Consider the following 22,117-nt stretch of genomic DNA (forward strand, 5'->3'; position numbering starts at 1 on the left):
GGTCACAATCTTTCTGCGATGCAACTTACAATTAAGAAAAGTTCAAACATTTACTAATTTATTTTTGTTTGGAAATTTCCTAGATACTGGTCAATCAGACCTAGAGAGGCACAAGAGGAACAGTCAGTATGTAAAGCATCCTTTGCATTCATTAGAATTAACTTGGAATATAATGTTCAAAAATAACATTGAAGTTTATATACTATTTATAGCATAATCAATAGCACTCCTTTTGATATTCTTAAACCGACCCATAGGATTCAAATTTATTCAAACACTTTATTCATGAAAAAAATAATCATAGACCATAAGACCTCCTTAAATACTTCATTTAGATATACTTTAATGGCAATTGCAATGTCCAACCATCACACTTATTGAGAAACAGAACTGCTCAAACATAATGAACAGTTGGATGCAGAGCTTGTGGTACTGGAGGACAGAAACTTCATTGCAGACTGTATGTTTGCTTCATGTTGTTAATTGATATTGTTATAATCAATGACCGAGGATCTTTTCTATTCTTGCAACAGGAAATCTTCCCTTGCAAGATGTCACCTGAGGAAAACAGAAACATATTACTCTAAGCATACAGAAATAAATACCTAACGAGCAAAGACAGCAACTTCAATGTGCATTAAAAATCTAATTTCACCTCTGAAAAGTGGATTTTGAAATAAAGAAATACATTCTGCATTATTGTTCTAAACCAACTCAATAAATTTATACAAGGAATTACCCAAAGAATTATTCCAAGTCATACCTTAAACTTAAAAGGTACAATGTGATGCTTCTGTTTAATGTTTATGCTTTTTTGTAAAAGGTCATTTTAGTTAAAAAGAATTGTTATATAAAACCTGACAGTAGGGTGTGCTAAATCCCGGATGTATCGCCCCCTGGTGGAGAATAAGGAATAAGAGAACCTTCTGTTTTTCATATAGGAAGCTGGAGTTCAGAAGCAAATAGCTGTGTGTGTGTATTCTTAATTGTTAAGAAGTGACAAAACACTTCAAACAGCAGTTTTTTCTTTGAAGGACAACAGACAAAATAAGAAATTAAGCAGGGATGGTGGGGGAGAATCATTCTTAAAGGATGGTATGACCATAGGTTCCCTTGATAAGACAACCGTGATAAATTGGTTATAATTACCTGAAGAGGAAAATCCAAAACACTGGATTTGCTTTAGGAATCTGATAACATTAATCCTATCCATGGATGCTACCAAGCTCCCTTCTTACAAAAGACAACAACTTCCATTTATAAAGAACGCTTAATGTAATAAAACTTCCCAAGGCATTTCATGGCAGGGGTATCAAACCAAATGTATCACCGAATTGCAAAAGGAGACATTAGGCCAGATGACCACAGAGGTAGGAAGGCCAGCCAGGAGCATGTTGGGATAATCAAGTCTAGAGGTAATAAGGGCATGGACGAGGGTATCAGCAGCATTAAGGTGGCTCTACAGAGGTGGAAGTAGGTGGTCTTAGTGATGGTGCAAAGATATGAAATATGTAGAACAATGTTATATATGAGCAAATTGATATAGGGAGTGACAGGTATTGGAGGTGTTGGCAGGCTTAAAAGTGGACAAATCTCCAAGTCTGGATGATCTGTGTCCCAGACTGTTATGGGGCATCTTAAACGAGGAAAGAGATGTAGGGATGCAGAGGGATGTATGGTGGGGATTCCAGAGCTTCGGGCCTTGGCAGCTGAAGGCATGACAACCAATGAGGGAGCAATTAAAATCGGGAATGTTTAACATGCCACAATTGGCAGGGCACAGATATCTTGGGGAGGCGGGGAGGTTGTAAACAATGATCCCTTTAAAACTTAGTTGTTGTGAGCAACCAGTTTTTTTTCAGTGCACAGTCCCTTTGAATCTTTTTGCACAGTCAAGGCCTGCATGGTACCTTCCAGGCTGCTGTACAGCTGCAAAGCTTAGTGGGACCATTGACTGTAGGGCTGGAGAAGACTGCAGAGATGGGGGGCCTGGACCATGGGAAGATTTGAAAACAAGGAAGAGAATTTTAAAACCCAGGCGTTACTTAAACGGGAGACAATGTAGGTCAGTGAGCGCTGAGGAGGTGGGTGAGTGGAGCTTTGTGCACATTAGGACACAGATAGCAGAAATTTGAATGACCTCATGTTTGTGGAGCACAGAGGTAGGAAGGCCAGCCAGGAGTGTGTTGGGATAATCAAGTCTAGAGGTAATAAGGGCATGGACGAGGGTATCAGCAGCATTAAGGCGGCTCTACAGAGGTGGAAGTACAGAGGTCTTAGTGATGGTGCAAAGATATGAAATATGTAGAACAATGTTATATATGAGCAAATTAATATATAGGGAGTGACAGGTATTGGAGGTGTTGGCAGACTTAAAAGTTGACAAATCTCCAAGTCCGGATGATCTGTGTCCCAGACTTCTGAGGGAGGCAAGGAAGGAGATCGCAGGGGCTCTGACCCAAATTTTTAATTCCTATCTGGCCATGGGGGAGGTGCCAGAGGACTGGAGAACAGCTAATGTGGTTCCGCTATTTAAGAAGGGCTGTAGAGATAAGCCAGGGAACTACAGGCCAGTGAGTCTCACATCAGTGGTAGGGAAACTATTGGAGAAAATTCTGAAGGAGAGAATCTGTCTCCACTTGGAGAGGCAAGGTTTGATCAGGGATAGTCAGCATGGCTTTGTCAGAGGGAGGTCATGCCTAAAAATTTGATTGAATTTTTTGACCAGGTGTGTAGATGAGGGTAATGCAGCTGATGTAGTTTATATGGATTTCAGCAAAGCCTTTGACAAAGGAAACTTATAAAGGCAAATGTACATGGGATACAGGGTAATTTGATAAGGTGGATTCAAAATTGGTTTCGTTGTAGGAGACAGAGGGTGATGACAGAAGGATGCTTTAGTGACTGGAAGCCCGTGTCCAGTGGCATACCACAGGGATCTATGCTGGGTCCCCTATTATTCATCACTTATATAAACGACATAGATGACTATGTGGGGGGTAGGATTAGTAAGTTTGCGGATGACACAACGATTGGCTGGGTGGTTAATAGTGAAGTTGAGTGTCTTGGGCTACAGGAAGACATAGACGGGATGGTGAAATGGGCAGATAAGAGGCAGATGGAATTTAACCCTGAAAAGTGTGAGGTGATACACTTTGGAAAGAATAATTTGACAAGGAAGTAATCAATGAACGGCATGACGCTAGGAAGTTCTGAGGAGCAAAGGGACCTTAGTGTGTGTGTCCATAGATCTCTGAAGGCGGTGGGGGAATATTAGTGGGGTGGTGAAAAAGGCATATGGGACACTTGCCTTTATCAATTGAGGCATAGTTTACAAAAGTAGGGAGGTCATGTTGGAGTTGTATAGAACCTTGGTGAGGCCACAGCTGGAGTACTGTGTGCAGTTCTGGTCACCACATTTTAGGAAGTATGTGATTGCACTGGAGGGGGTGCAGAGGAGATTCACCAGGACATTGCCTGGGATGAAACACTTAAGTTGTTTTCATTGGAGCAGAGAAGACTGAGGGGCGACCTGATCGAGGTGTACAAGATTATGAGGGGCAGGGACAGGATGGATAGGGAGCAGCTGTTCCCTTTAGTTGAAGGGTCAGTCATGAGGGCACACAAATTCAAGCTGAGGGGCAGGAGGTTTAGGGGGGGATGTGAGGAAAAATATTTTTACCCAGATGGTGGTGATGGTTTGGAATGCACTGCCTGGGAGGGTGGTGGAGGCAGGTTGTCTCACATCCTTTAAAAAGTACCTGGATGAGCACTTGACACGTCATAACATTCGAGGCTATGGGCCAAGTGCTGGTAAATGGGATTAGGTAGGTCGGTCAGGTATTTCTCACGTGTCGGTCAGACTTGAGGGGCCAAAGGGCCTCTTCTGCTCGGTGTGATTCTGTGATGCCTGGGAAAGTGCCGGGAGTATGGAACTTGTCTGATGCACTGTCAATATCTCTAAAGGAATGTGCTTGCTCATTTCAGTAATTTATATACATTCAAGTGTTTATTTATTAACTCACAGTGTAAACTTTTGCTGGTTAGGAACACATATCAAGATTTTCACAATTTTAGAAATTTGGAAAGGGGGTGAAAGCTTGTACCCAAATTCCCAATACACACACCTTGCAGAGAGCAGAAAACACTGAAATGCTCAGCTAGGCAGGCAGTGACTGTGGAGGGAACAGATAACATTTTAGGTGTGAACCCTTTATGAAAATGCAGAGACAATGTCAGATCCCCTGTTTCACTATTAAAAAATGCTGGCTCACCCACTGAATGCCTCCAGCATTTTGTGTTTTTGCTTCAGGTTTCCAGCATTGGGCAGCTTTCATGATTTTCATTTGTGTCAAACTGAAATGCACAGCACATTCTCTGTTACTTTGCATCAGAAGGAGAATGCCTAACTCACAGTCCTTAAGAGGACTGTTTGTGGCTGCTCAGAGAAAATATGTTTTTGGGGAGAGTTTGTGTGGGGCCAGGACAAGTGTTACTGCTCCAGGCTCCACAAAAGTGCTGCAGCCCACTAGCTGGCTTAGTGTTTAATATGTAAATAAAGCCCAAATCCTGGCAGCTTCAGGTGGTGCAGATGCTGAATTCACACCCATTACGGGATGGAAGTCTATAATCCCCTCCATAATCTCCCATGTTAATACATAGCATTTCCTCAAATGACCCCTGACAAATTTGGGACCCACTGCATTTATGCCCACCTTCTTAAAAGGTTAATTAATGATGACCATTTGCGATACTCCAATTTACTCATATACTAACGCCGGTCAGGTGTCTTTACAAAAATTGCAGCCAGATTCCGACCAATGAAAGTGCTCTAACAATCGAGTTTGTGCCAGTCAAACAAGTACCTAACTATTCTAATCCTATTTTCCAGCACTAGGCCCATAGCCTTGTATGTCATGGCATCGCAAGTGCACATCCAAATACTTCTTAAATGTTATGAGGGTTTCTGCCTCTACCACCATTTCAGGCAGTGAGTTCCAGATGCCCACCACCGTCTGGGTGAAAAAACTCTTCCTCACATCCCCTCTAAGCCTCCTGCCCCTTACCTTAAATCTATGCCCCCTGGTTATTGATCCCTCCACCAAGGGGAAAAGTTCCTTCCTGTCTACCCTATCTATGCCCCTCATAATTTTATACACCTCAATCACGTCCCCCCTCAATCTCTTCTGCTCCAGGGAAAATAACCCCAGTCTATCCAATCTCTCTTCATAACTAAAACTCTCCAGCCCAGGCAACATCCTGGTAAATCTCCTTTGCACCCTCTTTAGTGCAATTACATCCTTCCTATAATGCGGATTCCAGAACTGCATGCAATACCCTAGCTGTGGCCTAACCAGCGTTTTATACAATTCCAGCATAACCTCCCTGCTCTTATATTCTATGCCTCGGCTAATAAGGGCAAGTATCCCATATGCCTTCTTAACCACCTTATCTACCTGTCCCACTACCTTAAGGGACCAGTGGACATGCACACCAAGGTCCCTCTGATCCTCGTTACTTCCCAGGGTCCTACCATTCATCGTGTATTCTCATGCCTTGTTTGTCCTGTCCAAATGCGTCACCTCACACTTATTTGGATTAAATTCCATTTGCCACCGATGAACCCATCTAACCAGCCCGTCTATATTCTCTTGTAATCTAAGACTATCCTCCTCATTATTTACCACCCCACCAATTTTCGTCTCATCTGCGAACTTAGTAATCAACCCTCCTACATTCAAGTCTAAATCGTTTATGTATACCACAAACAGCAAGGGACCCAACACCGATCCCTGTAGAACCCCCTGGACACAGGCATCTAGTCACAAAAACACCCCTCGACTATCACCCTCTGCTTCCTGCCATTCAGCCAATTCTGGATCCAATTTGCCGAATTGTCTTGGATCCCATGTGCTCTATTACTCATATTACTCATAACTGTATTGCTCATTATACTCTATTACTCTTAACGTCCCTATTATTTAGATCGTTCATCTCCACAACCTCATATCGGTTTCTTTTCTATGATACCTAATCATGAGCGATAAGGTAGATGGTATTTTAACCATCAGCTGACTCGTTTGTACTTTATATAATGGACACATATGCCTTTCAGCACCAGATCAACAGCACATTGATCTTTCCTTTTCTTATTCATAGAGCTTCTTTGTGCTGTCATTATGTCTGACACTCTGGAATCTGCACTGATTCATTCTCATCAGCCTTGAATTTGTGGGAATACATACAGCATCCTTCTCCCTCACTTTCAATATTTCCAAACGGTATCCATGTTCCTTTTATGTTTCCCCAACAGCTAAACAAGCTCATTTTAGCTCCACATCCACATTGTTCTGAGCTCCTGTGAACATTATAACTGCTGCTATTTGTTACTGAGCAGCTTAGTTTAAATGTGAAATGCTTGAATGTCCTCTTGGTCTAGGAATAATATTCTGCTTCAAGCACAAAAGCAAAATACTGCAAACACTGGAAATCTCAAACTAAAACAGAAAATGCTGGAAATACTCAACAGGCCTGGCAGCATCTGTGGAGAGAAAAAAAATTTAATGCTTCAGGTCGATGAATTTTCATCAGGACCTGGTAGTTCATCTCACTTTTTTCCTGTTCACACTATTACATTCTTGGGTCTAAAGATATTGATCGCCAGTTCACCATCGGGCACCATTCCTATAGGTGAGCCCTGAGCCCCTACGACCCACAGAGTGCTACCCCTGCCATCATCCTGGCCATTTGTAGACACCTAAGGGCCAGAATTTTTCCGTCGGCGAGTTGGGGGTGGGGTCCGCTTGCCGATGCGAAAATGACACGGGATGACATCAGAGGGAATCCCCGACGTCATCCCGGTCCATTTAAATATTCAGGAAGGCGGGTGGACAGCGAAATCAGCTGTCCGCCCGCTGACCTGTCAATGGCCAATTGAGGCCATTGACAGGATAATTAACCCAATTAAAAGACCTGCCCGTCCAACCTTAAGGCTGGCGAGCAGGCCAGGAGCCCCAGCGGGCTTCTGATAATACATGAAACCTCATCCACTGGCGGGATGGGGTTTCATGTCTGTTTTAAGAAACATTAATAAACTTTATGTGATATTTATTAACATGTCCCATCTCGCGTGACATTGTCACATGAGGGGGACATGTTAATAATTTTTGTATTTTTCTATTTTTTAAGTTTACAAAACTTTCAGCGCCCTCCATGAGGCAGCACTTAGTCTCAGGGAGCTGTGCGCTATTTCACACGCATGCGCGAGAGAGCGCATTCTTGACAGTTGTGGATTCCCTCCTCTCCCCCTGCGCAGGGAGTGCATAGCGCTTCCCGTCGGGTGGCTCACCCACTTAAAATGGCAGCGGGGCCCGTTTCGGCAGCGGCGATCGGCTGCCCACCCACCGCCGAGCCGGTGCGGCCCGCCCGCCCGTCAAGGGCAAAATTCTGCCCAAGGATTGAATAGAAAATCTCACTACAACTCACTTGTTATATCATATCCCTTTATGCGATTTTCCTCTATTTCCGAAACTGGTTAGAGTAAACAGGTCACCATATAATTACTTAGGGCTATAAACTGCCCAACAGAGTTCATAAACAGAAGATCACAGGCTGGTGTACAAACTGCAACCTATCCAAAACACAGGGATGCCTTTTATGTGCCCCTGCCGGGCATGTTTTTGGCAGGCGGCACATAAAATAAGGCGGCTTTCCACCCCACCACCTTCCCACCCAGCCCCGAGCTCACCTGCATAATATTGAAATTGGCAGCCTGCCCGTCATATTTATATAACTAATTACGCTTGGCATGGGCAGTCAGGCTGGAGTGGGCAGTGAGGTTTTTTAAATAATCTTTCCAAAGGGCGGGAAAGATGGGGGGTGGGGGGGGAGGTGGGTTCTATCTGAGGGGGGCGGGCCACGCCCTCCCGATTGGCAAAGGGCAGACCCAGAAGACAGAAACCCCTCCTTTCTTCCTACACGCCCGCAGCCTTAAATCCACCACTCCCCCCAACTCTCCGACCCTGACCTGCCCAAACCCTCTGTGCCCTAGAGCCTGGACTTAACTGTATCCAGGATCCATGGGTCTTCTTCCTCTTCCTCTTGCAGTACCGGGCAGTGCCCATTAATACACTCTTGGCATTGCTGGGACTTCCTCTGCAGTGAGGGGTGAAAGTCCCACTCGGCCCCTGTTTAGCCCGCCCTCAGTGCGTTATGACCGTGGGTGGGCTGGCATGGAGCGGGTTGGCTCCATGCCGACTTTGCTTCTATGGGATGGTGAGCCGTCTGTACCCACCTCCCACCTTGTAATATCCAGCCCACAGCTGCCTGTGCCCTGTCCCATAGCCAAGTCCTTTCACTCATCATGTACCCTTGCTCACTGACTCCCAATGTAACAAGTTCAAAATCCTTGCCCGGGATTACAAGTTACTCCGCCGCCTCACCTTATCCTAACTCTGCAACTTTATACAACCCTTCGTCATAGTCCATAAAACATAGGAGCAGAAATTAGGCCATTCGGCCCATTGAGTCTGCTCCGCCATTCAATCATGGCTGATAAGTTTCTCAACCCCATTCTCCTGCCTTCTCCCTGTAACCTTTGATCCTCTGACCAATCAAGAACGTATCTATCTCAGTCTTAAATACACTCAATGACCTGGCCTTTGCAGCCTTCTGTGGCAATGAATTCCATAGATTCACCACTCTCTGGCTAAAGAAGTTTCTCCTCATCTCTGTTCTAAAAGGTCTTCCCTTTACTCTGAGGCTGTGCCCTTGGGTCCTAGTCTCTCCTACTAATGGATACATCTTCCTCATGTCCACTCTATAAGTCCAGCCTTTGCTCTTTGGTTCGTTATCTCTTTGTTACTGTGCATTCCCTCCACTCCCTCGCTCACACTGCTTTCAGTCACGTTAGCCTTAATCTCTGCAATTTCTTCCGCCTTTGTTGTTCTCTCCCCACTGAAACAAGCCTCGTCAAAGCCAGTTTTTTTGGCTGTGTTTTTGTTCACCTCTCCCAACCTTTCTGATGCTTGTCAGCTTCCTTTCTTCCTTTGTGCAGCACCTTAGAATCTTTCTGACATTAGCGGTGTTACAGAAATCCAAGTGGCTACTGCTCTTCATCACACAATTTATAAATTGTACTTAACAACCTTTACATCAATAAAATAAACTGAAATAAATAAGAAGTCCATTGTACACAGTATTAAATATACATATATATAAAATAAAATGCAATACACATTGACGGTGTTTGGTAAAAGAACCACAGACAACATGAGGGGAAGCTATTTTTTTACACAGTGAGTGTTACGATCTGGAAAGCACTACTGTGGTAATCTGAGGTGCAATACATTTTTAAGAGAATGTGAGCAGGTTGACCACATGACTGTATGATCCAATAGCTGTGTAGCGCAGGCTACAATGTTAAGGGTAAGTCTAGAGTAGGGTCTGGTTGGAGAAGCACACATCATGTTCGTGCTCTGTTGTCTGTGTAAGTAAATAGCATGTGCTTCATTTCATACTGGTCTTTGCGTCTGCAGTACATTGTTATTGACTCACCCGCTGACAGATGAGGGCGCAACCAGTTCGTGAGCAAAGCGACCCTGCAGTGGAACGTAACAACTACTGAAAAGGATGGTGGAGGCATTTTAAATCATGGCTTTCAAAGGAGAGTTGAATAAGTACCTGGAGAGGAAAAAAAAATGCATGGCTACAGGGTGGGGGAGCGGAACTAGCTAAACTACTCTTGCAGAGAGCTCAGTGGGCTGACTGGCATCCTTCTGTGTCGTAACCAATCTATCACTCGCTCAGCTTTGACCAACAGCAAAGCAAATATCTCCATGCTATTCAGAGAGACTTGCTTTGTGTGTAACCACTGCATCCCATGGACCCCTAACAAACACCTCTGTACAACAGGCAGAACAGTTTTAGATAGAAGCAGTTGTCTGGTTCTTTGGCTGCGGCAGTCTGCATTGGCTGCCACACTTGGAGATCAGAGTTCAAATGCCACAGAAAAAATGGTAATTGAAATGTCGTGGTGAGTGTCCAATAATAACTAAACATCAGGGACCCTTGGAAATCGTTTGTCCCATTTGGTATTGCAGATACATGAAATGAAGTTGTGGTACTGTAAAATTCCACCTGTCTTTATTTACACGTCTACTTGCAATGCAACATCATTTGCCAACATTATCAGTTTTAATTATACGCATCATGTAAAATTTCTACTGTCTGTATCATTTTACTCCTACTTCCATTTAAAATGATAAACAAAAAATGCAATTCATGTGAGTGAATAATATGTAGTGTTACTGCTTGTAAACGGATGGTTATCGGAATAATGTGGGGACAACAAAACACATATCAGCAAGCTAAAGTCTGTTGACATGCTTGCTTAATTATCGTAGGATAATGAATTATATTTTAGTCCTTTTAGAAGTTTTTTTTCCACAGTTGCATTTTATCTGAGCCCCCCCCACTAATTTAGAAACAACCAGTGGTGGCAATATGTTGCTGCAAATCATGTAAAAACCTTAAAGTAAATCATTTTAGGCCAGGGTTTTTCAGTGGACGTGCGGGGTTGGGGCTGACACGCCGGTGTGTAAAATGACGCGCGATGACGCTGGGCGTGTGTCCTGACGTCATTGTGCTATCTCGCGATGTTTCGCTCGGTGGGCGGGTGCCGGAGTTGGCTGCCCGTCCGCCAATAATTAAAAGGCCTGTTAAGGCTATTAACGGACTAATTCATTTCAAGTTTACACTGCCCGTCCAACCTAACGGTTGGGTGGGGCCAGGCAAAAAGACCAGGCGGCCTTTACATTTTTTAAGGAAACCTCATCCATGAGCGGGATGAGACTTCCTAAAGCTTTTACAAATAGAATAAAAAAATTTTCTGAAATATAAAAACATTTTCATCTCATGTGACACAGTTACATTTTTCATTAAATGTAATTCCATTTATTTATTTCAAAAGCGCTTCAATCTCCCTGAGGTAGCTCTGTGCCTCAAGGAGACCGAAGTGCTCTTTCGCACGCATGCGCTAAAGAACACTGGCCCCTACTCTCCCTCCTCTGCCCCCATCTGCACAGGTAGCGCTGCTACTGCTCGCATCTTACGCTGGGCGGGCCTTAATTGGCCCACTCGCGTAAAATGGTGGCGCGGAACCAATCGGAGGCGGCAGTCGGCACCACAAACTCCCCCTCCCGCTGACCCCGCCCGACGCAGGAGAAATTCAGGCCTTAAAGTCATTGTGCAAGAACACATTTTCTGCTTCTGAAATAGTTCAGCTATCTGATGGATAAGGTACTCTAAATTTGACTTTGATGCCACTGAGCTACCTTTGTATACATTCCCGTACACCACAATATGAATATTGACTTTTAATTAAAGCATGTGTTTTACTTTTTACGTGAAACGTACACCCATAGATTTGCGGCAAACCTTTGCTTCATACAAACTAAAGTGATAAGAGAACATGATCATAACGGACAGGGCAGAGGCAGAATTCAAACATATCAAACATTGTGAAAATTAGCTCATTAAACAACAAGATTTTTATGCATATTCTAAAAGCACGAAACCTTGGCTCTCACTGTATAAGGGCCTTAATTCTCATTCCAATTCCATGAGTTATCTTTTCTAAAGTATGGGCTGGTTACGGTGTACAACGCAATTGCTATGACTCTTAGGTGAATCTTGCTCCCCACCTTATTCCCCTTCTCCAGTAATTGCGTTTGGTACACTCATTATGGTGTAGTTCTGATAAGACCTGATCAATATAAGAGTGAACACCTTATCTTCAGTGTTTGGCAAAGACCTACTGCAAATTTCCCCTTAAAAGTTAGCACTCACAAAGATGTTTAACTCTTTCACAACATGCTGAGCATCAGTGGGCTCTCTTTTTGTGTTACCTTTCTAGGATTGTCCCAGTTGAAAATGTCTTACTGCACAGGCTTGAACATCAAAGGTGTGTGATCCCTAGAGTGTGCCAAATTACTTGACCTCAACACAGACCGAATAGTAGCAGTACAATTATCCTCAGTTGGGTTAGGACTGAGTGGGGGAATTTGCCAAGACTCTTGGATTGTGATCTAACAAAACCTACTGGAAATACACAGCTGTGGACTGGGCTCAGCTGGGATGTTCCCATGCTGATGTTCAGTGCCAAGGTTCAGACATGAAGATGAAGAGTCCCCATGTGGCAGGTCATCAATGTGGAATTAATACCTTCAGGAGAGGATGGGAGAAAAAAATATTGTAAATTTAGTAACAAAAACTTCACCAATCAAGATTATACTCCAGGACTCTAAATGGGTCCATTACTAAATACCAGTGGGCAGAGATAGATTTGAAAAAAAAAATGCTATATCCATAGATGAGTATTTAACATTCTCTTAGTTTCTCTCGTTCCAATTTCAGAGGATTATTGACCTATGGAGCTTCTGGGTTTTGCAAAGGGTGCAGGTTCTCTGCAAATATTCAAAGTGGATGGGTTCCTGATTGTGGAAACATGACTTCAAGCACAAAGTAGGTTGTGGGGGGCGAGATGTGGCTGGTGGACAGGATATGTCTCCCAGTCATGCTGTTCTGCTGGACTTTGTTTGACTATGTCCAACAGTTGGAGAGCAATTTCCTGCAGTTTCTACCCCTAAATGGACAAAAGCTTCCCCCTGCTTTTTTTTGCTCTACCATGAGATCACACAGCTGATTGGTGGAGGCAGGAGTGGTAGAGGGATGTGGGGCAGGAGCGGTAGAGAGATGGAGGGCAGGAGTGGTAGAGGGATGGAGGACAGGAATGGTAGAGGGATGTGGGGCAGTAGTGGTAGAGGAATGGAGGGCAGTAGTGGTAGAGGGATGGGGCAGTAGTGGTAGAGGGATAGGGGGCAGTAGTGGTAGAGGGATGGAGGCAGGAGTGGAAGAGGGATGTGGGGTAGGAGTGGTAGAGAGATGGAGGGCAGGAGTGGTAGAGGGATGGAGGGCAGGAGTGGTAGAGGGATGGGGGCAGGAGTGGTAGAGGGATGGGGGCAGGAGTGGTAGAGGGATGGAGGGCAGGAGTGGTAGAGGGATGGGGGCAGGAGTGGTAGAGGGATGGGGGCAGGATTGGAAGAGGGATGTGGGGCAGAAGTGGTAGAGGGATGGGGGGCAGGAGTGGTAGAGGGATGGGGGGCAGGAGTGGTAGAGGGATGGGGGGCTGTCAGTGTCAATAAATTGCACCATGGGAGGATAGCATAGGTTAGATGGGTCCAACTGGTCTTAACTAGTCCTTCACTCTGTTATGCCCATGCGAACCTTAGAAAGGCCTGCAACTTCCCATCTGGCACTTGGTAGAAATTGTGCTTGAACATTTAGCTTAACTGGGCCTGAGGTTCTTAAACCATTTAATTTAATGTAAGGTTTTTCATTAACAAATCTGCAGTTGGTAACTGCAAACTGGTAAAATTCTTTATTAGAGCCACCATTAAAGTTGGAGGTCAAGCATCAAAGTAACGAAAGAGGGCAGGTAATGTCGCCGGTGCATTAAGAACAAGTGATGGGATTGGATAATTCCTAAGTGGACATTTTCACAGAATCACACAGTGTAGAAGAGGCCCTTCAGCCCATCGAGTCTGCACCGACACGTGAGAAACACCTGACCTACCTACCTAATCCCATTTACCAGCACTTGGCCCATAGCCTTGAATGTTATGATGTGCCAAGTGCTCATCCAGGTACTTTTTAAAGGATGTGAGGCAACCCATCTCCACCACCCTCCCAGGCAGGGCATTCCAGACCGTCGCCACCCTCTGGATAAAAAAGTTTTTCCTCACATCCCCCTAAACCTCCTGCCCCTCACCTTGAACTTATGTCTCCTCGTGACTAACCCTTCAACTAAAGGGAACAGCTGCTCCCTATCCACCCCCTTCATAATCTTGTACACCTCGATCAGGTTGCCCCTCAGTCTTCTCTGCTCCAATGAAAACAACCCAAGTCTATCCAACCTCTCTTCATAACTTAAATGTTTCATCCTAGGCAACATCCTGGTGAATCTCCTCTGCACCCCCTCCAGTGCATTCACATCTGTCCTATAATGTGGCGACCAGAACTGCACACAGTACTCCAGCTGTGGCCTCACCAAGGTTCTATACAACTCCAACATGACCTCCCTACTTTTGTAATCTATGCCACGATTGATAAAGGCAAGTGCCCCAAATGCCTTTTTCACCACCCCACTAACGTGCCCCTCCACCTTCAGAGATCTATGAACACACACGCCAAGGTCCCTTTGTTCCTCAGAACTTCCTAGTGTCATGCCGTTCATTGAATACTTCCTTGTCAAATTATTCCTTCCAAAGTGTATCACCTCACACTTTTCAGGGTTAAATTCCATCTGCCTCTTATCTGCCCATTTGACCATCCCGTCTATATCTTCCTGTAGCCCGAGACCTCAACCTCACTGTTAACCACCCTGCCAATCTTTGTGTCGTCCACAAACTTACAAATCCTACCCCCCACGTAGTCATCTATGTCGTTTATATGAATGACGAATAATAGGGGACCCAGCACAGATCCCTGTAGTACCCCACCAGGACATGGGCTTCCAGTCACTTTAGCATCCTTCTGTCATTACCCTCTGCCTCCTACAACTAAGCCAATTTTGAATCCACCTTATCAAATTACTCTGTATCCCATGTGCATTTGCCTTCTTTATAAGTCTCCCATATGGGACCTTGTCAAAGGCTTTGCTGAAATCCATATAAACTACATCAACTGCACTACCCTCATCTACACACCTGGTCACCTCCTCAAAAAATTCAATCAAATTTGTTAGGTATGACTTCCCTCTGACAAAGCCATGCTGACTATCCCTGATCAAACCTTGCCTCTCCAAGTGGAGATCGATTCTCTCCTTCAGAATTTTCTCCAATAGTTTCCCTACCACTGACGTGAGACTCATTGGCCTGTAGTTCCCTGGCTTATCTCTGCAACCCTTCTTAAATAGCAGAACCACATTAGCTGTTCTCCAGTTCTCTGGCACCTCTCCCGTGACCTGAGAGGAATTAAAAATTTGGGTCAGAGCCCCTGCGATCTCTTCCCTTGCCTCCCTCAGCAGTCTGGGACACAAATCATCCGCACCTGAAGATTTGTCCAGTTTTAAGCCTGCCAACACCTCCAATACCTTGTCAATCCCTATATCAATTTGCTCAAGAACTTCGCAGTTTCTCTCCCCGAGTCCGATACCTTCATCCTCATTGAAAAAATACCACGTAAACTTCCAATTAAGTTCTTGCTCAGCAATCCAATGTAGGAGTGGATAACATTGGGCTTCAAGAAGATGTTGCCTACAGTCAAATAGTGTGCAATATTTAGTGTCCAGGCTGACCCAGCAAGAATGGGCATTTCTATAACCTAACTGCAGACCAACAGCTTGCAGGATGAGTCACCCTATTTACAAGAGAATGGGCAATGGGAAAAACTTGAAGAGGATCGATGGACCAAAAGCAACTCTGACAAATTCCAGTTGTTGACCGCAAGAGAATAATAAATGTCTTTAGGCTTCATGAAGGCAATCAGCATCATGGAGAATTAATGAAGGCAATACATCAGTAAAGAGATGTATTAGTTAAAGCAACACAACAGCAATTTATATGCAGTGCTTGAAAATGAAGACTGCTTTGAAAATAACACGACAAAACTAATAGTAATTAAGAGAAAATTAAAATTGTGGTATTACTGTATGCTAAATGTGGTTGATTGCTTGCAATTAATACTTGAATAATTTTTCTTTAATCATTCTTGGGATGTGGGCATTGCCAGCATTTACTACCCATCCTTAATTTCCCTTGAGAAAGTGGTGGTGAGCTGCCTCTTCAACTGCTGCAGTCTGTGTGCTGGGGGTACTCCAATAGTGCTGAGAGGCAGAGAGTTTGGATACAGTAGCATATCGTCAAGTCTCTTGGTCATAATTCAGTAACACATAGGATTACATCAGATTGCTTTCCTTTATTCTTTTATGTGATGTTGGCGCCGCTGGCAAGGCCAGCATTTGTTGCCCATCCCTAATTGCCCTTGAACTGAGGGCAGCTAAGAGTCAGCACGTTGCTCTGGGTCTCGAGTCACGTGTAGGCCAGATCAAGTAACAATAGCAGATTTCCTTCCCTGTTAGTGAACCAGATAAATTGTAACAACTATCCATGATAATTTCATGGTCATTACTGAGATTAGCTTTATATTCCAGATTTATTAATTGAATTAAAATTCCACCAGCTGCCATGGTGGGGTTTTAACCTGTGACCCCAGAGCATTAGGCTGGGCCTCTGGATTGCTAGTCCAGTGACATTACCACCATGCCATCATCCTTAGGACATACAGCACAGAAATACCAGTTTAAATCCCATTACAGCAGCAGGGGAATTTACAATTAATTAAATAAATCTTGAAAAAAAAAGCTGGTATCAGTAATAGTTACCATGAAACTACCAGATTGTTGTAAAGCCCATCTAGTTCACTAATACCCTTACCCAGTCTGGTCTGTGACTCTAGACCCACAATAATGTGGCTGACTCTTAAATGGCCAGTAAGCTACTCAGTTATATCAACCCATTACTGTAATAATATTTGGACATTAACTTATTGTTGCTTTATGCCTATCAGGGTTAAATACGTACAGAAATGTCCTAGGCCCAACCATCTTTAGCTGCTTCAACAATGACCTTCCTTCCAACATAAGGTCAAAAGTGGGGATCTTCACTGATGATTGCACAGTTGCGACTCCTTAGATACTGAAGCAGTCCATATCCGCAAGCAAGACCTGGACAACTTTCATACCTGTGCTGATAAGTGGCATGTTACTTTTGTGCCACAGAATTGCCAGGCAATGACCATCTTCAAAAAGAGAGAATCTAATAACCTCCCCTTGACATTCAATGGCATTTCCATTGAATCCCCCATCATCAACCTCCTGAGGGTTACCATTGGCCAAATGCTAAACTGGAATAGCCAGCTTCGGCAACCGTCAAGAAACTTAATACCTTCCAGGACAAAGCAGCCTGCTTGATTGGTACCCTATCCATCACCTTAAATATACACTCCCTCTAGCACTGATACGTTAAGGCTGCAATAAATACCATTTACAAGGTGCATTGTAATAACTCACCAAGGCTCCTTTGACAGAACTTTTCAAACTGTGACCTCTACCATCTAGAAGGACAAGAGCAGCAGGGAACACTACTATCTGCAAATTCCCCTCCAACTCAATATTATCCTGACACAGTTGTTTCTTCATCATTGCTGGGTCAAAATCCTGGAACTTCTTACTTAACAGCATTGTGGGTGTACCTGCACCACACTGACTGCAGTGACCAAAAAGATGGAGCACCACCACCGTCTCAAGGGCAATTAGGGATCAGCAACAAATGCTGGCCTTGCCAGAGATGCCCACAAAACGCGGGTCTTGCCAGAGATGTCCACATCCCATGAACAAATAAAAGAAAACGTACGGTAAGATATGGGAGACAATTAACTTATTGTAAACTGAAGTGTTGGCCTGGATTTTGTACTAAGTCTCTGAAGTGGGTCTTGAATCCACAACCTTTGGACTCAGGGATGAGAGCGCTACTAAGACACAGCTGACAAAATGTTTCTTGTGTGCAATTGGCTTTGTTTGTCTACATGCAACGACTAAATTTCAAAAGTAATTCATTAGCTGCGGAATAGTAAGTTATGTTTTTTGTCTTTACTCAGAATGATTACTGGGGAGGAGGTGAAACCTGAATTGATTAAAAAGTGAAAGATTATAATAAATAAATGGGAAGTATTGGAGAATTTATATGAAGGAAATGAGGGCAATGTGCCAGGACTTGAAAGGATACATGCAAAGATTTGGAGATAAATGGGGGACAAAATAAGGGAGGGCTTCAAAACTGCAGAGTAGAATTTTCTGTGGTATCGTAACTGGTAAGTTAGGCTTGAATTTATGTCCATTTATATGTGGATTTTGTCGATGCAATTTTAAGTTTAAATTTCTGTGCATCAAATTAGACTTTACCTAAGTGTTAAAAAACATGTAATTTAAACATAATGAAGGAAGCCCTCTGCTTCCATGATGTACTGAATGGTTCCAGCATTGCCCCAACTCATTGAAATTACATTTTGGAGCTAATTCCGCACCCCATTACACAATATAATTTATTTAAAAATTGTTGAAAAAAATATTTTTTTGTCAAAGCTTTTCATCTTGCACTTTAGGACAGTTCGCAAGAAAATACCAATGTCAGGGGAAACAACATACTTATACTGTACGAGAAGAGAGTGCTGATTGGTTGGCAAGTGGACTCTGATTGGTAGAGGTGTTGCCATGGAGAATGCACCAGTGGATGGTGACTGACAGTTAACTGCCAAGCATTGTTTGAAATTAAAACCAGGCAGTCTGATTGGTCAAGGCATTGCCCTGGGCAACGAACATGCAAATGGCTTCACTTATTTTGTTTAGCTGAAACAGGAGCAATGTGCGTACATGTTCTTTCTGTCTACAAATAACAGGGCCCTGTGTCTTAATATATGTAGCTTCCAGTATATGGTGTATACTCTCAGTGCTCTCTTCTCAAACAGTATAAGTACGTTGTTTCCCCGACATCGTTATTTTCTTGCAAATTGTCCCGAAGAGTGCAAGACAAAAAGCTTTGACAAAAAATTTCTTTTTTCAGCAATACTCAAGTTCTGTACTACCAAACGACTATCAATGAATTAGTAAAATAATGAAAACAAGTTGTGAATTAATTGTGACAGTATTAAGTTTAAACTATGGAAAAATTCACGACTTCAAGGTCAGGGACACGTGGTTTTAACTGAATGTGCAGTGATCCATTCATGCATGTTAACATCTACCCTATTTTTACCTTTATTTGTATCTCATCTAATTAATTACCACACAATCAATAGGATTTTAATTATACATTGGATATCCAAGCCTTAATATTTACTTCAAATTAACAGTTACTGATCTCCCATTGGAAACCTATGCCCCAATAGGAAGGATACATCAAAATTGATTTAATTAAATATAAACATAACAGTGAAAACACAGAGCAACTATGGAGAAAATATGTATTTATGTATTACAATTAAGGTATATAGCTTTAACAGTTTTGTACAATAATTTTCATGAATTTAAATTTCAAATGCTATAATTATATAAAGCTGTATTGTAGCATATACAAGTCCAAACTAAAATGTGCTAAAATGTATTCACTAAAAGTCAAAAGCTTTCAATTTTCCATGCAGATTATACTATAAATTAAACACCTTTAATTGTAAACCTAATTATTTTGAATTGTATGTTGTTTGTGTTAGTAGCTACTTTGATGTATATTTTTTTCATGAAGTGTTCTTTATACCAAACCCCAGGCAATTAATTTGAAGTTCTGTTGCCTAGGATTGGCTTTACAACAACCCTCTGTGTGCCTCCTGGGGCAGTAAAACTGGTAAGTCACCTAGTGAATTGGACCTACCTCCTCCACAATCCACGATCGCTGTAGAAAGCCTACCAGGATTTTAAACACCTACAGAACAAGTCTGTGGAGCCAGAAAGCGTGAACATTACAGGATGATGATTTTTCATCAGAACTAGCATGAAAAGTCACTGAGCTGATACATTGGGCTGAATGTTAAGGCCTCTCCCACCGGGCTTGCTTTTGGCCGGGGGTCAGGGATGGGAGGCACATAAAATACGAGAGTGGCTAGCCCACCACAATGCTTGAAAGGGGGGGGGATTTGGTGCACGTGGGCGGGGCACTGAAATCAGCAGCCTGTTGGTCATATGTAAATAAATAATTCAGGGTCAAATGAGCTTCTTCACAAGCCAATTGACCCCAATATTATGCCGCTCACACCATAATATGGTTGCATCACAGGCAGGAGTGGGCAGCCCATTCTTTCAAAAATGTTTTTAAAAGGGCAGGAAGGAAGGGGATTCTATCTTTAGGGGTTGGGGGGGGGGGTGGTTGCCCTTTGTGCATCGAGGGCACACCCTGCTGAAGACAGTGCCCCACTTTCCTTCCTTCCCGCCTGCACCGCAAAACCCACATCCCCATTCTGTCCCCCTCAAGATGCCCAATCCCTCCCCGCCAAATATCCCTGACTTATCTGAGTCCGGGATCCATTGGGGCCGTCATCTTGGGCCGGCTTGCAGTCCCGGCAACAGCCACTACTGAGCTCTGGCGCTGCTGAGGCTGCAAGAACTGCCGGATAAATCAGATTAGCTGACGGCTCCCAAGGGTAGGGCTTCCTCCCAGTGAGGGGCGGAAGTCCCACACTTTCCTTGTTGTTGGTGTCTGCAGTGTCTTATTGATGCAGGGTGGGAGGGGGAACTTTCTTTCCACCAGTCAATTTCTAACCGACTACTTTTAAGTCCGGAGTTGGGAGAGGGGGCGAGGATGACAAGCAGTGGGACCCCTGTAAAATCCATCCCGTTAACGCTGTTCCTCTGATGGCTGACCTACTGATTATTTGCACCATTTTCTGTTTTTATTTCAGATTCGCAGCATCTGTAGTAATTTTCTTTTGCGTGGTAAACATCTCCGCTGCAAGGAATTCCTTGGAAACTGCGACGTGTTAATGTTGTAGCAAAATTATTGCTTCAATGTTGTACTCTCTTCAGCCTATTATAATATAGAGAATTGGCCCCTCTAGGAATTAAGATGGCGTGGGGGGTGGGGGGGGGGGTGGTGTTTAGGACCCAAGTGGAACACTTATAAACAAACCCAGTATAAGGATAAAGGCCTGGGCAATGGAAAATGTTTGGACAATGATGTTTCTCAGACTTCTTTCAGAGCCTATTTGGGATTTAAATACAGTTTCTTTACTCTATAATTCGTTTGACAAAGATGAAGCAGATGTATGGGACGGGGGTTTGAATTTTAATTACAATGAATGCAGTGTGTACAAGAAATGAAAATTGTTTTCATATTGAAGGGAGGAAACAAATATCACGTAATCATTAATCTATCTTAATTTTAATCAACAAATTCTAATGAGATTTGAATCAAATGACATATGACCACTTTCAATTCCCAGGTTTAACACTTTTAAATGCCTGCAATGCAAATCAGACAAAAGATTTGAATTGAATGAAGTCAGTGACACATATTTTGGATGGGTCTTAATTCATTAAGAGTCCAATTCCCATTGCGAGATAACTAGGCCTGAATCCGCCTCAAATCAATGCACTGAGCAATCAGAATCGAAGTAATGAAGGCACTGATGAAGTGGAACAGGTTTTAATCCATTAATTTTTTTAAGTTACTGTGCTGGTCATGGGGATTGAAGGATTAACTAACTTCACCAAACCAGTGATAAAGAAAACAATCGCGGGATCAATGACGGAGGCTCTGTTGAAATATTATTGCAATCTATATGCAAGTTATGGAACATTGTTAGTGCTATGCAAGCTTAAGCTGCAATATCTTCTTTTTCTATGACTAAGTGACTAACAATATTGCGACAAAGCTGCATCACATGAGACCATCTGAATTCTAGGACTGCCAATTTGAAGATAGAGTAAATGCAAAGCAAAACTGTGCATCTGAAAGTTCTTGTATAATTGCGGAGTGTAGAAGAAATGAAACTTGTTTTCATATTGCAGATGGGGGTGGGGTATGTAGAAACACACTCTGGGAGGCTTCTTAGTCAAACAAAACAAACTTTATTTACACGAGAGCTTCCGTGGCTGCTTGTATCCAGCCAGCCCCTCATACAGCCATTTTTTTCTAGGAAACCCCTCCCTCAAATTTAATCCCCTGCGCTAGCCACACATCAGTTGAACAAATCATATGACCCCTATTCAATTGAACTGATCTTAAAGTGACAGTCATCACAGGATGATGCTAATGATCAGCAGAGGATTGGCCTCTGCTGATCTTGTCGAACCAACGCAAAAATATCAAGGAAATTGGGGCATGGGCACTTACACTTAAATTTCCTCAGTTGGAACTATGGTGCTAGAAATTGGCATTGTGCCAGGATGATATCATTTTTTAAACACAAATGTAGAAGAACATTTTAGAGCTAATATTGTAGATGCTAAAGAGTGTGGTTCTGCACTAGAGAAACGGAGAGTGGCAAACGTGAAATCCATTTTCAAATAGGG

At 43.2% G+C, this 22,117-nt stretch overlaps 1 protein-coding gene across 2 annotated transcripts in view; it reads right to left on the reverse strand.

Annotated features, from left to right (window-relative positions):
* Positions 1–326: 326 nt before the first annotated feature.
* The window catches only part of prmt3 (protein arginine methyltransferase 3), a 218,450-nt gene continuing 196,659 nt past the window's right edge, over positions 327–22,117 (reverse strand). For both annotated transcript variants that reach the window (XM_041198076.1, XM_041198077.1), the window contains one exon: positions 327–558. In XM_041198076.1, coding sequence (XP_041054010.1) covers positions 449–558 — 110 coding nt within the window. In that variant the 3' untranslated portion in view covers positions 327–448. The remainder of the gene's footprint in view (positions 559–22,117) is intronic.

The sequence above is a fragment of the Carcharodon carcharias genome, chromosome 10 (assembly GCF_017639515.1).
Source record: "Carcharodon carcharias isolate sCarCar2 chromosome 10, sCarCar2.pri, whole genome shotgun sequence".
Lineage (NCBI taxonomy): Eukaryota > Metazoa > Chordata > Chondrichthyes > Lamniformes > Lamnidae > Carcharodon > Carcharodon carcharias.